Source organism: Vicugna pacos, chromosome 27 (genome assembly GCF_048564905.1).
Source record: "Vicugna pacos chromosome 27, VicPac4, whole genome shotgun sequence".
In the NCBI taxonomy this organism is placed as follows: Eukaryota; Metazoa; Chordata; class Mammalia; order Artiodactyla; family Camelidae; genus Vicugna; species Vicugna pacos.
In genome coordinates, this window is record NC_133013.1 from 15,367,737 (window position 1) to 15,383,758 (window position 16,022).

General features: G+C 52.3%; 1 protein-coding gene across 11 annotated transcripts in view; it reads left to right on the forward strand.

The window, feature by feature from the left end:
* The window catches only part of AKAP13 (A-kinase anchoring protein 13), a 292,102-nt gene extending 284,135 nt beyond the window's left edge, over nucleotides 1–7,967 (forward strand). For 10 of the 11 annotated variants that reach the window (XM_072950728.1, XM_015234379.3, XM_072950729.1 and 7 more), the window contains 5 exons: nucleotides 204–248; nucleotides 3,027–3,077; nucleotides 3,696–4,133; nucleotides 5,614–5,959; nucleotides 6,746–7,967. In XM_072950728.1, the coding sequence (XP_072806829.1) occupies nucleotides 204–248; nucleotides 3,027–3,077; nucleotides 3,696–4,133; nucleotides 5,614–5,959; nucleotides 6,746–6,795 (930 nt within the window). In that variant the 3' untranslated portion in view covers nucleotides 6,796–7,967. The remainder of the gene's footprint in view (nucleotides 1–203; nucleotides 249–3,026; nucleotides 3,078–3,695; nucleotides 4,134–5,613; nucleotides 5,960–6,745) is intronic. The other variant, XM_072950730.1, reaches the window with a different exon arrangement.
* The last annotated feature ends 8,055 nt before the right edge of the window (nucleotides 7,968–16,022 follow it).

Sequence of the window (16,022 nt, forward strand, 5' to 3'; positions counted from 1 at the left end):
CATTCGGAGGCTTGTCTCTGTGTCCCACCCCAACCTGGACTCTGCAGGGCTTCAGTAACCATTCCGCCTCAAGTCTCCACTACCCCACAGCCTTAGGAAAGAACAAAAATGGGAAGTCACAGCGTAACTTAGACACACACTCAGTAGAATTTTTGCCTCACAATCTTCTTTTTTTTTAATGCACATTTTTGTTTGTTTTATAGGGTGGAAATGGTAACCTGGTATTTATGCTTAAAAGAAACAGTGAGGTAAGAACATTGTGAGCTATTTAAAGGAATATGACTGTGTTATAGTTGCTAGGTTAGGAGTGGTCATTTCTGTTCTGCTGTAATCAACCAGCTGGCTCCTGGCTGTGACCTGTGCGTTTGTCAGTTTCCCTTCCCCAGCCCCTGGGCGTCATTTTGTCAGAGTGACTGCTTCCTCAAATGGCCTCTGCTTCTCTGTCCTTGAGACACCCCTTGCTTCCTCTGAACATGGGCCATGAAGCTTCCAGGGCGGTTTCTTTCCATCCAAGCACACTGGGTAGAATTTGTAGCTGCCTCTGCTATAACACAAGCCTGGCACCAAAAGCCACAGTCTGGAACACGGCAAATTAACTTGTCAGTAATTCTGCATAGTAATAGCTTCTGCTACAGCTCGAGTTGCGTTTGCCTCTTGAAGCACTGCTTTTCGCTCCTGTGTGTGTCACTCTGAAAGTAGCCATGGTGTCCCCTAGTTAGAGATCAAGTTCCCATGCAAGTCTCTGACCTTCCCTCAGCTGAGCTCCGCTGACCCCACGGGATCACCCCCTTCTCTCACTGTCTCCCCCTTCCCTGGGTCCCTCTTAGGAAATCCTCTTCAAGACTACCAACGTCCCCAGACTTGGTTGACTGAGCACGTGACTGTGTGTGACATGTGACAGTGGCATGTCAGGGCATGCCTCTAAGGATGTTCTCTGTGTTTCTTCCTGATTCTGCTGTAATTCCTTCAACCCCTGAGGAGCCTTGTCTTGACACTTCAAATTAATCTTTCCGCTTTCCCCTAAAACACAGAAGGATATTGTTTTCTGTCTGTCGGCGTGTGTGTTGACTGGTGTCCTGAAGGAAGCCTCTTCAGTGTGTTCATCCTTGAATGAAATAAACCTGCGCAGTTGCTCCCTGGTGCTGCTTAAAAATTAGCCCTTAGTTGACTTTTCCACTCGGCAGCTTCCCCCCACATTAAGCGGGAAGGGCCGGGTCAGAGAGGGCAGGAGGCGGGCGGCCGTCAGGCCTTCCGGGGGGTTGTACACCGCGGGTGCCCAGCCAGAGTTAGCTGGCTTCAGTGACTTCCCCTCTGTTTATTAAGAATAAACTTAAATGAGAGGTAAAAAGTATTCTCAGGAGAGCTAAGCCTGATCATTAGGTTTTTGTGTGTTCTAAGTATTGTAAAAGGAATACATGTTCATGGAGATTTGAAAAACATCCAATAATGGAAAAAATGAAGAAAAAAAAAGTAAACATCCCAACACTGAGAGACAGCTACTGTTAAATGTTTGGTGTTCATATTTCCAGTCTTCTTTTTCTCCAAGACATGTATTTATGTATCTAAGTTTGTGTGAGTGTGAATTGTGTAAGAACAGTTTCACACAATTTGTATCCCTACTCCCTGGGGCTTCACGTCCTGCTATTTTTCTCTTAACGCACAGGAGGAGCGTTTCCCGGGGGCGCATTCATACACAACTTGCTGTTTAACAGCTGCGTATTATATGTTCTGTGCCATAATTTATTTAATCTTGCCAGTGGTTAATTCTTTCTCTGCTTTTCTGCTTCTTGAATGATGCAGCCAAGAGCATGCTCATACGTTTTTTTGCCTGGCTCTGATTGTTTCCTCAGCGTGCCTGCCTCCCCTCTCTAGGAGAGTCATGGGTGTTCACCCCTGTCAGTACAAGAGTATCCATTCTTGCCTCACTTTCACCTACACTGGGAGTTATTTTTTAACTGACGTTTTGTCGGCTAGATAAGTTTCAGGGTTATTTATCTTCTTTCGCATTTATCTGATTTCAAATACAGTTAAATCACTTTCAATATGTTATATAATTGGCCATTCGTATTTCTTCTCTTGTGAATTGTGGTTTATGCTCCTTCCCTGTTCTTCTACGAGGGTATTCGTTTTTCCTTCTTATTGATCTGAGAGCCTTTGTTTTAAATCAGATTTTTTTTGTTTGCTTTTCTGTTCAGTTTGTCCTTTTTTGCCTCTTAATTTTACACTTTTACATAGTAAAAGTTGAAATTTTGTGTGTGTGTGTGTGTGTTTGTGGTTTCTTCTATTGCTTCTGTCCCTGAATAGGTTTCCCTGTTTCAAGATGAGAAAACATTTGCATTTCTTACAGCTCTTTTACAGTGGTTTTCTACACTTAACATTTCAATCCAGGGGGGAGGAGGGTATAGTTCAGTGGTAGAGTGCATGCCTAGCATGCATGAGGTCCTGGGTTCAATCCCCAGTATCTCCGTTAAGTAAAAAATAAATAAATAAACCTCCTCCCAACAAAAATTAAAAATAAAAAAAATTAAAAAAAAGATAAAATTAAAAAAAAAAAAACATTTCAATCCATTTGAGTGTTTTTTCTGGGAGCCAGGATCCGAACTTAATTTTTTTCCAAAGATTTAGCCAGTTTCCTCAGAACAATTCGTTGAATATCCTTTCCTTCCCTGTTGATTAGAAATGCTACTTATATACTAAATTCTGCAGTTTGCTTCTGGGATTTCTGTTCTGTTCTGTTGGTCTGTGTGCCATTTTTTGTGCCAGTCACTTTAAATCATTGGCGCTTTAAAATACCTTTTAATGTGTGCTCAAGTCCCACCGACACACAGTCACTTTGTTTGATCTTGTTTTGTTTTTCTTGGCTCCTTGTACCTGCTAATTCTCTGTGGTGCTTTCAGTGTGAAAATACTAGATTCAGATGCAAGCCCTTTGCTGTGTGCTAAGGGGGGGTTCTTGTCGGATGACACGCCATGTGATGGGGTCTGAGCCTCAGACTCTGAGGTGATGGTCCGTCGATTCCCTTGCAGCAGGTCATCCAGAGCGTCGTCCATCTCCACGAGCTCCTCAGCACTTTGCAGGTACGTGCGCTTCTCTCATCCCTTCACTGCCTTGCTTCCAGACAAACAGTGAGGAGGGTGTCATTGGCCAGGATCCTTAAGGTTTATTGGTTGCTTATGGGTAAATGGGGCTCTCAGGACAAGAAAGGTTACAAGATGCAGCAGTTAGAGCATCTTGGACCTTCTAAGACCAGAACTGATGAGTTCATGGGGTGCTCCCATGCACAGAGGAAATGGTTTCAGTGTAGAAGGGCTTTGGTACGATGACAAGTTTCCATGTTCCATGTGTCCGGTTGGCATCTGGATAGGCTGGCTCTCACAAAGCAGCTACTGTTGTGGTTTCTGGGGATATCCTTAAATTGTGCTCACTTCCTTTCTTAAAGATCTAAGCAAGCCAGTTTGTACCTCCTCCTGCCTCCAAAACACACTTCCCAGCTCACGTGCTGACTGTGACCAGCACGTGACCCGTTGGACCAAAACCAGAGCCCCCGCAGCACACTGCCATTCCTTTTTGGCCGCTGACCAGGGTTGTCCTGGAGCCTTTTCCCCAGAGCCGTTAGAAACCAGAGGGGAGCTGTCATCTGTCCGAGGGATCTCTGCCCGGGCAGAGGTACATGTCCCCGCCTGTCTCGCCCCCAGGGGGTGGTGCTGCAGCAGGACAGCTACATCGAGGACCAGAAGCTGCTGCTGACGGAGAGGGCGCTGACGCGGACGGCCTCCCGGCCCAGCTCCCTCATCGAGCAGGAGAAGCAGCGCAGCCTGGAGAAGCAGCGCCAGGACCTGGCCAACCTGCAGAGGCAGCAGGCGCAGCACCTGGAGGAGAAGCGGCGGCACGAGCGCGACTTGGAGGCCCGCGAGCGGGTGCTGCAGGAGCGCGAGGCGCGGCTGGCGCTGCGCGAGGACGAGCTGTGGCGCAGCCGCCAGGACCTGGACCGCGACCACGATGAGCTCCAGCAGAAGAAGACCGCCTACCAGAGCGACCTGGAGCGGCTGCGCGCCGCCCAGAGGCTGCTGGAGCGGGAGCAGGAGCAGCTGAAGCGGGACGCCGAGCGGCTCAGCCAGAGGGACATGTGCCAGGTACGGAGCGCGGTTGGGGCGGTCACCCCCAGGGCCAGGTGGCGAGGCGAGTAACCAAGAGCCCTCTGTGCTCCGAGCATCCCAAGAGAGTAGGCGGAGCCAGAACGGCTAATTTTACAGCATCTGTTTGTATACCACAAGGGGGCGGGCGAGGCAGTGAGTTTTGCTCTTCCCTCTGCATCACTGAGAGGTTGAGAGCAGAGGGAAGTGGTGCCGAGGCTCTGTCCAGGGGAGTTAATGGCCACCTGGGGCCAACTGGCCCTTCCCCCAGCCCTTGCTGCCTTAGGCTGGAGTGGCCTCAGTGTCTCTGAGGATGGTGGTCAGTTGTCCAGGACTTGGGGAGAAGTCCCTCTGCTTTTTGCCACATGAGAAATCAGAATGGCCCCACCGAAGGGAACTTGTAGCTGAGTGAGGTCAACACAGCGAGGACACGAGCCCCCGGAGCACAGCACCCATGCTCACAGAGAGCAGGTGCCCACGTGAGGGGTCGGTGGGCATCAGCCTCTGGGAGGAGCCCATCCCAGCAAATAGATGGGAGGCAGCCCCTCTGGGAGAGATGAAACTCCTGCTGGGGGATGTTCAGATGCCTGGGCTGTGCATAATGTCTGATTTGTCTCACTGCTGTTGATGAACCCTTTCTTCTTCTGTAGCTGCTACTTTTATGGGAAGGTTTTACATAAATGGGAAGCACACTGACTCCTGAGTTTATTTTGGTGGTTATTCTGAAACAGGGACACTTGTGGCAGGTGGGAAGCTTGGCTGCGCACAGACCCACCTGTCTGTTGATACTTATGTTGCCATTTGTTTTACCCACTGACTTTGGACAGTGAAAGACGGAGAGACAGACATCTTCCAGAGGACGCAGCCTGGCTTCCTGCGGAGGCTTTCACTGATGTGGGGGAGCAGCCAATGGCTCCTCTTGTGTTCTTTATGACATGAGGATGGATTCCACCCCCATCCCAATAGTCCTCAGGGCTTCCACAGGGAAGGCTGCAGGGCACAGAGACAGCACAGAGTAGACTGATTCTCTGTCTTTTGTTTAACCTTTGACTGGGATCCTGGTATAAGCTTGCTCCACCTCCACCCTTACCTGAACAGGCCCTTATAATCTCTTAGCCCTGAGATAACTATCCACGTCCCAGTGTAAATCAGTCTTCGGCTAGCAGCTCTCCCTGTTCCTTCAGAGAGTGAGAGTTCTTTTCTAAGCGGCCTCATCCAATGTAGTGTTAATTCTTTATGAGGCTGATGATAAAAATATTACTGTTATCAAAGGTGATGTTTCTAACACTTTCATAGATACTACTTGGGGGAGGGAGTAAATGGAACTGAGAAGTTGGGAATCTTTTTACAGTGCATTCTCTGAGTCCAAGGAAGTGGGTGCACATGGGGCAGACACAGGCAGTGATCTGGGCAGCGGCCACTGAGTGGCACAGGGGTGCTGCTGACCTCCACATCAGACCCTTCTCTTGTCCCCCTGCAGGTTTCCCATCAACACACCAAGCTGCTGAGAATCCCATCTTTCTTACCAAGTCCCGAGGAGACCCCCTTGCCATCTGCACCCTCGATACCCAAATCAGGGTCCTTTGACTCAGAACTCTCAGTGTCCCCAAAAAGGAACAGCATCTCTCGGACACACAAAGAAAAAGGGCCTTTTCACATACTGAGTTCTACTGGCCAGACAAACAAAGTACCAGAGGGTCAGAGCCAGACCGCAGCATCCACCTCCACCTCCATGTCCACCTCCACCCGCCTGTTTGGGTTAGCTAAGCCAAAGGAAAAGAAGGAGAAAAAAAAGAAGAACAAAGGAGGCCGCTCCCAGCCTGGTGGTGAGTTACACACACTAGCCCAGGTAGTCCCTGGACCCTGAAGAGTCAGTGGCTTTAGCAGCATGGGAGGGGTTAAAAAACAGAACAGTCATACATCTCACCAAAGCCACTTGCTCTGCCCACAAAGGACTATTGGAACTTACCCTAAGAGCACAGATTCAGAGAGCAGTTAAGAACCCTCTCTGCGTGGCAGGTGTATACAAAGTTGAGGGTGCGGGTTGCATTTCTCAGGCACGTGGTGTCCGGTTGAGGGGCTGAAACTCACCTGACTGAGGCAACTGCAGTCTTCCCTCCCTTTCCAGGCGTAGTCCAGTAATAATAATAACTAGTGCTCGGTGGGCACTTTCCAAGGGCTGCTTTACTCCTCCAAGGGAGGTGCATGGTGCTAACCCCTAGACAGGCTGGGAAACTGAAGCTCAGAGGGATTACCTGGTGTTCCTGCCGCCACAGGGCTCGCGATCACACCACGCCACACCAGGGTCTCAGTCCTTCTCATGTGAACTGCTCTCTCCCTTCTGTGTGGGAGACGAAAGAGAGATTCCAGTCCCCAGGCCTACTTATAAACAGCAGGCCTAGTGTCTCTGCAAAGTTAAGAGATAACTGTAGACAGGACAACACTGAGGACCTCATTTGCTCTGTCAGTTGGGAAGCCCCAGCATTCAGGAGTTGATTGCCCACCAGCCCGTCATCTGTTTGCATCCTAGAAGAGGAAGAGAGGGAATTTACCAGTGAAAAGAGCAATTTTTTTCTGAATTTCTCTTTCCGTCTTGGTTTCCCCTTTTCCAGATGGCCCTGCATCGGAAGTACCCACAGAGGGAGAAGAGATCTTCTGCTGACCGCGCTCCTCTGCTGAGGCAGTCGCCTCCTGTCCCGGCCAGCGGTGACAGCCCCACCTCCTGCTGTTCTGTGTGCACACTCCTATCCTGATGCCCTGCTCTGCCCTAGGTCCCAGACCAGAAGAACAAATGGTCTTGGAGGTCAGAGTGGGGAAGGAGGCCAGGATTGGTGACCCCACAACTCACAGGTTGGGGCTGGCCCTACTGAGGATGTTACACCAAGAGTAGTGGCCCCAGAAGCCCAGGCGATGGTTTTGGACATGTCAGGAATTCCTAGAGGCTGAAAGAGTGTTTCCAGATGAGGTCTGAGACTCTGACTGCCTTTTATTTTGGGGAACAGAACCAAAAATCAAAGAGCAGATAGTTTGGACCTGATCTGTACAGGTACAGTACCCATCTGCGTGCACACAGGGAGATGCCAGACGGTGCACGGCCTGCACCAGACGCCTGGTTGGCTCGGCTCGGCTCAGCTCCGTGCAGGGGGCGCTGCCTGGCTCTGCTCAGGTAGTGTGCTCGGGGTCCCCCCAGGCTGGCTCCCTGAAAGCCCACCCATGCACACCTCACCCCTTTGTGCGTGTATGTCTTCTTTCACTTTAGAAGGGACAGCAGATGTTTGTGGAAACCAGTGAGAGAGGCTTGATGTGTTTAAAAGGCACCTCCTTGATTTGGGTGTTTCGGTCACTTGAAAAAAAAAAAGTAATCTTATCAAATCCAGAAAAAATCACTTACTGGCTTACAAAGTTACGTGCCCATGTGTTCTGGACAAAGATGAAGTAGAGAGGCCTCCTCACCATTACCCCTGCACTGTGACACTTTTTGGTTGTCACCAGCCATTCAGAAGTGGCCACGGCCTCCTGGCAGTATTCCTGAGACCTCGTGGTGGCTCCCAGGGAAGCCCCTGCTGCCTAGCCCTCGCCGTGGGAGAGGGCGGCCCTGTGGGTGCTCCTCTGCTGGGGTCTGCCTGCTTCTCCTGTCGCTGGGCAGTGCCCTCCGCTGTCCCAGACAATTGGTGGAGAAGTCGGTTCAGGCGGTGATGTGAAGCCCGAACATAGTGGTTTCCACCAGTACAGACCGAGAGACAAGCTGGCCCAGAGGGCATGGCTGGGGAGAGTTCTCCATCTGTCAGGAGGCCTGGCAAAATTTGATTTCTTAAAAACCTTTTTAAATCTGAAGGTCTGTTGTTTATTGTACCCTGCCCCTTGGATTTGCCACCAGTGCTGCCTGTTTGTTCTTTTCCTTCTCTCCCTCTTTTTCTTGTCCCGCTGTGTTTGGATCTGTATTTCCTGAGGCTCGTCACCAGCCGGGAGGTGCAGTGCATTTCCCCCGAGGCCCCTGCACCTGCCATGAGGGGAGACCCTGGAAAATTCTGTGCTTTAAGTGTGGCCTTTGGTTCCTGCTCTGTTCCCCTCAAGAGCATGGGTCTTTGAACATACTTTTTAAAAACAAAGAAAAAATCTGTCACTTGGTGCTTGTTGATGAATTGCAAGCTGGCCTTGCAGATGGAGATATTTATCTTTCAGTTTATTTGAAAGAGGTCTGGTTTAAAATTTTGAGCTTAGATTTGTTTTATTTATTTGTGTGTGTGTGTGTGTGTGTGTGTGTATTTTAAGGGTGAACACACCAGCCCAGTGGTGCAGCTGTCTGGTCAGTGCAGGGAGTGAGGGGCAGCCCGCGCTGCTTTGACTCCTCTGTGACTGTCAGAGGGCCCCGAAGTCCCAACAGAAAATTAAGATTGGGGAAGGGGGTTGTTTCCTTCCCTCCTCCTACCCCCACTTTATGTTTTGACCAAGGGATGTTGTCTTCTTTGCTTGAGAGTTAAGAAACTTACCACCCATGGGCTCCATTTGCCTAGTTTTATCATGGAGATGTCTTACCCTTCAGAAACACACTTTAACAACAGAACCAGATGATTTTCTATTGAATCATCATGTGCTCCCCTCCCCTGCCCAAGACCCTTAGCCAAAACGTTGCTTCTTGCCACCAGTCTCTTTAGCTCTGAGTGACAGCTGGCCTGTCAGGTCCACATGGAGCTCGGTGGTCTGTCCTTGTCACTCCCTTGGCTTTCCCCCTGTGGGTCCCTGTCTCACAGAGAAGAACTCTGCTGAAAGGAAGGGCTGGTGTGTTCCCCTCTGTCTGTGTCCCCGGAGGTCAGGCTTCCCTGTCTCTGGGCTTGAAACCAAGGCTCAGTGCTGGTGGGATCTGCTCTCACACAGCCTCTTCACAGAAGCATCTAGACACTGAGTTTCTATACATCAGTGCACAGCTGGGTTTCGATTTTAAAGTGTCTTTTACTCCCAGCTAGTCAGTTATAAAGTTTCAGTTGCCTTGAGTGTTTGGTGGTAGTTTTTCAGAATGGAGATTTCCCCTTTACCCACACCCTACTAACTTAAAATAATTCGGTCATGTTCTGGTTGGACAAGTTGAGAATCAGAGACTCAGAAGGCAGCCTTCCCCCAGGACACAGTCTCCAGTGAGGGGAGACCACTCGCCCGGGCCCGGGCTTCTCCGCACCTTGTCCCGTTTCCCCGTGAAGGAGAACTCGGGGATTTTGTTGTGCTTGGGGAACCTCGGGTTGTTGCTGCTCCTGCTTTTGCTTATGACCTTGAGGCCTGCTCTGACCTTGAGACCCTCCCTGGTCACTGAGTCTAAAGCCCCATCTGGGTTTCCTTCCCGTGAGAAGGGACTGCCTCCCAGGGCGGCTCACACTCAATTCCCTCAGTGCCCCACGCTGGGCAGGCCTGCTTCTCTACCACATTCGCGAAGTCAGGTGCCCGACTTTGTGTTTAGGTTTTGGGGGACAGGTGGAGACAACAGCCAGAGTCCCCAGGTTCCCAGAGTCTAGTGAGTTTCCTGGAAGGAGGCTGCATCTTCTCTCAAAACTGACTTCATCTCAGTCGTCATCCCTGTCGGGGGGGGGGCGTGTGCACTTTAAACACTCTCAACGGTTAGCTTCACTTTGGAGACAATCAGCTCTGATAACTGTTTTCTTTGAGAATGGAGAGGAGTAAACATGTGCCAATTGCCATAGTTCAACCTTTGCCAACATTCCATCCTCTGCCCTGTGAGAGCTGGCTGTGGGGAAGAAATCCCTGTTGGGATTTTTTTTTTGGAAAGGTACGAATCTTACCTTTTTTCCTCTTGTGTCTCAGGGTAATACCACTAAATGTTATTCCTTTGCTGATATCCCCTCTTATTTGTTGTCTTCCCGAGCGCCTAGTATTAACAGTGGTGAGCACAAGTTTTTAAGACCCTTGGAGTTTGTTGTGCCTTTATTTGGGGAGTGGGTTTAGAGCGTAGGGATTTAATAAGTAGGCTCTGCCTTAAATAAAAGCACCACGACCTCAGCAGCCAGAAGTCCATCCCGAAGGTGCCGTCACAGAAGTGCTTTGTATTTCATCTGGTGGCCCCAGAGCTGCGTTTTCCACAGCTGGTTCTTTCTCCCCAGGGATTTGGTATCGGCCTTGGAGCTGCAGCTGTCCAAACAGTGTTGCTGGGGGGCCAGTTGTGCCCAGAGGACAGCCAGGCTCTGGGAGGGGAGTTGAGGGAGCCTGTCCTTGTGAGGGGGCTCCAGTGGCCATAAAGAGGGTGCTTGGAGGGGACCCCAGACACTGCCAAGGGGTGTCGAACCCCCACCCCACCCACCTGGACACTCTTAGAATGTGGAAGCCCAGGAAAAGCCTCCCGATGGTTGAGGGGATGTGTGCCTTGTCTTCCTGCAGCAGGACCCGGGGGGGACACGCGCCAGTGGTCCTGGGGTCGCGGCTCCGCCTGGCGCTGTGGCTCTGATGGATCCTCAGAGACAAAGAAGAGGGCAAAGAGTTTGTTTGGGTTTGGTTCTTCATTTTTCTTTCATTGTAGCCTAACATTCCTAGTTAACCAGAGCTTTGGAATCTGCTGCCTTCTGGCCAGGTTTTAAAAGGAAAAAGTCTTTTAATGCTGCCATAGAAGAAGGAAAAAAAAAAAAGGAAGGGAAAAAAACAAAGGCTTCTTTCCGTGTACCAGTCTAATTTAATTTGTCAAAAGCTTGACAGGCCTTGAGTTAGTTCTCCATCTCGCTAAGGTTCAAAGACGGGCAGACCCAACTGGCTACGTCTCTCCTGCCATGGCCATGGCAGCCTGCTCCAGACGCCCCGGCTGAGCCCCGCCTCTGCTCACTCCCGTCCTCACCCCACTTGACGGCCTCTGCCTTTTGCAGCCACCTGCCAGGATGGGCAGCTCGAGAGCACTGACGGCGACCCGCCTGTCGGCTGGCCCACGGTCACGGTTTAGCCTGTGGTTCCGGCGTGTCACCCCGCCAGGCATGCAGGAGACGCAAGGATGTGCAGAAGGGCGATTACATACACCTTATACCTCTGCTCTCGTTCGTTGTTCTCAGATGCTATAAGAACATTTCTGTGCTGAATCCTATTCAGTAAAAAGGGGTTAAAACTCAGATGCTGTATATTAATTTGTAATTATGTATAAAGTAAAGCAGTTTTAAACTGTAAAGATTTTTTTTCATCATGTTTTCTGGAATTTTGTCACAACATACTGGCTTTGTATTTTATTTATCTTCCATTGTAGTTAGTGGCTTCAGATTCTGTAAAGTTCCCCTCGACCCTTTCAAAAAAAATAAATAAATGTCCTGAAATCTCGATGGTGACTGTAATCTCTTCCTGTCCCTGTTGGCTTCCTGCAGAGTCCCAGGATACTCTGGGTTCCCGGTAAAGGGGCACCCCCGCCCCAGCTCCCAGGGAGCTTCTCCGCAGTGAAACCTTTGTTTCTGTACTTTCGGGAACAGGACCCAGGACGACAGCCCTGAAGCACGAAGCAGCTTGTGGGGAACTCAACGTCCCCAGGAGATGGACCCTAACCCGGGACGCCAGGAGTGCAAACCATTTCCAGTTAAGTCAGCGCAGTAAAAAAAAACATCCTCTGTGATCGATTCTGCTACATAAAAAAGATGAATGTTTGCCTTTCTTTGCCAACTTTTTTCATCCCAGCCCACCCCCGAACAAGGGCAATTGCCAAAAACTAATTCAGGAGGAAGAATTGCATTTGCATGTAGCCCTACAGGGATTTAGTGGGTCTGATCCACTGAGAAATTGCTGGAATACACAGCGGGAGCCGTTGCTGACCCTGCCTGCGGGTGCCTGGGCCTCTGTTCCTGAACTGCCGGCTGCCTCTCGCTGAAGTTGAAGCCTCCTGTCCCTATGAAAGCCCCTCAGTCCCCCGGGCCGCGTGGGGCGATGCAGGGGGTGTGGGCAGAGCTGCCTCGGTTCTGGCTCTGCGCTCGCAAGCTCCCTGTCCCTCCTCCAGCGAGAACCAAAAAGAAGAAAGTCCTGCCAGGCTGCCAAGTGTCTTCCCTCACTCGGTGAACTTAGAGGACTCAGATTCGTGAAAAGTCTTGTAGCCTGGGCAGTGGCTGCCACCCCGTCAGCCTGTGAACACTGGACCCTTCTCTCCGCCCCCGCCCTTGGCTGTCAGGGCGGCCACAGCGTCCCACCGCCCCCAGCGGGGCCAGGAGAGTGGTTCCCATGACCTCCCTCCTCCACTGGCCGCTGTACTTGGGTCTGAGCCAGGGACAGGCTCTGTGTGGGCGGCAGGAGGAGGGAGGAGGCGCCCTTTGTTCGAGAAGAACAGCAGAAGCACAAAGCACTCAGGGATCCGGGAACTCTGGCCCGCCGGGCCACTGGGTCTCTGCCGCTCCTGGGGAAGAAGGTGCCATGGATGAACCGGGCTCATTCTTGTCTGAGGCTCCCCTACCCGAGGGGAAGCCCAGTTTGGAGCAGCCAGGTACAAACCAACCCAGGATGGGCTCTGCCCAGGAAGGGAGTGTGGGAACTAATGCAACACGACCTAAACCTGAGTCACAAACTCACTAAGAGAGGAGGTAGGGCTGCCAGAAAGTCTAGAAAAGAGCTTGCTGGGCAAGGAGGACACGCAGTGCACAGGTTTGTAATCTCCTGGGAAGAAGGACCAGAGACAGAATCGCAGTGAGCTGCACTGCAGAGCATCAGAAATAACATCGGGAAGCTCGTCCCCGCATCCCTCACTCAGGGCTGAGGGCCTCCTTCAAAGCGAAAAGCACTCGGAGGGCCTCCCCGACCAGTTCCTGCTCTGGGATTCTCTGGAGATTCCTTTTTCCTAACTTTGCCCCCTTTCCTTCAGGGGCCTCACGTCACCGTGGGAAGATTGCCCAGAGGCTAGTGGAGCAATGCAGGTGAACAGTGATGCCACCCCTGTGGGGTCCCGAGAGGAGACACAGGTGGAAAGGAGGGTGGGACTCGGTGTGCCCCAGAGGTGGGGAATGTGGGCCTCAGGGCCCACCAGCCTCCCGCCACACACCCCCTCCCAAGTCCTTTGGTGTCCAAGTTACAGCCAGGCTCGCCCCCAGGCCCCCTCTGGCCTCTCTCTTTCATGTGATAATGGCTTGCTGCGCAGAGCTCTGAACAGTCCCGCTGAAGTCGGGCTGCTCCTCCCTCCAGACAGCTTGGTGAGACTCCTTCCTGGGAAACAGTATCTGGACCCTTGGGATGAGAGTGGGAGGGGAGGGGGACCCGGGAGGGCCTCTGGGGGAGAATTGGGTAGGGGGGAACCAGGAGGTGCTGACTGGCTCCTTAACAGACCAGCTGAGGACCAGGCCTGCTTCTCTCTCCTTCCCTCGTCACCACAACCCTCTGAGGGGCCCTGAACTTCCCACCCCACCCCCAGCATCTTCAGGGTGGGAGCCAGGCGGTTGCCGGGACAACCCCCACTCTTCCAGCCTTGCCTGTCTGAATCCAAAGGAGTGGGACACTGGTCAGCTGCAACTACTCCCTCCGCCCAGATGTGGCACGGGGCTGGGGGGAGGGCCAGGCTGGGGTCCCGCTGTGCTGAGGGGGCCGTGGGGTGAGGGAAGGAACAGGCACAGACAGGATCAGAGAGTCAGCTCCACATTCAGTCCAGCCGTGTAAGGGCCTAGTGACCTTGGACAAGTTACTAAACCTGTCTGTCCCCGCTTCCCCTGTCATGCAGGAGCCAGGGTACCTAGCCTGCTGGTTTGCTGTGACGAGTTGATGAGATGCCAGAGGCTGGTCCCCAGCACACAGTTCTTGATCCCCAGCCTGTAACCAGCAGCAGCAGCAGGAGCCTGTCATCGCCCCTGGAACCCCATTCTTGACCTGTCTGTACAAGGAGGCAAGCGCCCAGAGGTGAAACGACCTTCTCCGTCACCTGGCACCAGCACCCAGCACGGGGTGTGGCCTGGAGCCCCTTATTTCTGGGCTCAGAATACCTGTCCCCTCTTCCCTTAACTGGGCTCAGCTAAATTGTCACTTCCTTCAGGAAGCCTGCCCTGACTGCCAGGGCAGACCCAGTCCCTCCCTGTCTTCCCTGAGCATCTTGGCTACATGGAACCACATGGCAGCTGGACCCACCTCAGCCCTGCCTCTATAGTCACTTCCCCCGGCTTCCAGGCCAGAGCGCAGGCCAAGCCCCAGTCCCCTGTGCCTGGAAACAGGCTGATGCCCAGCCCTCACACCCTCATTCCAAGGCTGCAGTGTTGGGAGTAAAGGACAGCTGGGACTGTCCCAAGTCCCAGAAGAGTCAGGGGCCATTGCTCTGCCAGCGGGGCCAAGTCTGGCAGGTGACCCTCATTTATTTCTGGAAAGGTTCCCCCTACCAGGGTCCTCCACCTGAACTGTCCAGAGTCCTGCTGCCAGTGCTGGGATGGCTACCAGCCCCCTCCACTCTGGGACCAGAGAGCCCAGGGGGGCTCTCTCACCCTCTCCTACTAAGGGTGAGAGCAGCTCCGGGAAAGGGGGGCTGGGAGAACCCAAGCAGCCAGGTCTGGAAACAATCCACTCTGTGTGTCCTAGGCCAACACCCTTAACTTCTCTGAGCTACAGTTTCCTCATCTGTAAAATGGGGGTGATGGCACCTATCCCATGGTGTTATAGAGACAAGATGAAGGCCTGGATCTTGAAAATGTGCATACACGTGGGACTGCAGAGGTGAGCATTTTACTGTGACTTCAGGGTTCCCAAATGGTTTCAGATTCCTCTGGGTCAGAGAAAAGTCTGCCAGTGTTTTATCTTCTTGGGATGACCTTCCCACGAAGGGCCCAAGAGCGATGGGCAGTCACTGGCTGGAAAGCCACTGGTCTCATGTGCCTGATGCCATTGAACTTGACCTCTTGAAGGGGGCCTGAGTCTCTCATTTGTGGATGATCATACCAAGGCTCGTGGAGTTAGGTAATCGGCCCGCCAGAGCCAGCATCAGACCCATGCCTGCTGACAGGCAGACCAGAGATTGTCCTTGAGACTAGTGCTCTCCAAAGGACAGTCGGTGGATCCCTGCATTTGTATTATCTGGGCTGCTTGTTAAAAATGCTTCTCCCTGAGCCCAACCCCAGATTCAGTGAGTCAGAGACTCCTGGGATGAAGCTGGGGAATTTGCAGCCTTAACTAACTCCTTGGGAGTTGTGTGCACAACCACAGTTCGAGAGTCCCGGGCGCACCCTTGTGCTCCTGTCCCGGAAGAGCGGAGTCGGGGGCAGGAGGAAGGAAGGTGCTGTGGCAGGTACTCCACCCCTCGGGCGGTGAGGTCCTCTCCACTCCACAAACAGCAGCTCCCTCCATGGAATCCTGCTCTTGTTCTACAGATGATTCTCCACGAGCATCTTGGCTCTTCACAGATCTGTTTACAAATCATGGGAGCAGCCGCGTGACTCTCGGTGAGGTACGGGCTTCAGTCTTCATCGGTGAGGTAGGAACCCTATGAGCCCACAGGGCCGTTGTGATGAAGAGATAACAGGACAGAATCAATGCTCCGTAGATACTTCCTACCATCTACAATGTGTACTGACCTTGTCACTGAAGGGCTGGGGGACCTTGCATGTGTCACATCCACAAAGTGGGTGGTGCACATTAGAATCATTCTGGGGCAAAGTGGGGAAGGTTGAGCCTTGGCTGCCCAGGCCACACCTCTGGCGGATCCCACCTGAACCACTGGGGTGGGGCCCAGACTTCGGACATTTTAGGGGTCCTGGGTGGTTCCTGCCTGCAGCTGAGGTTGAGAGGCTGGATAATCCCCAGGCTTGAGCCCAGAGATCAGCTCTGTTCTGTAGGTGAGGCTCCCTTCCCCTGGGTCTCCAAACAGTCCCTGAGATGGAGCCGGCTCTGCATCTGATGGAAACCTGAGCTTTGAGTAGCCTGGTCTCCAGGCCTGAAGGGTGACAGCTCTCTCCTTGGGGCTTGACTCCCACT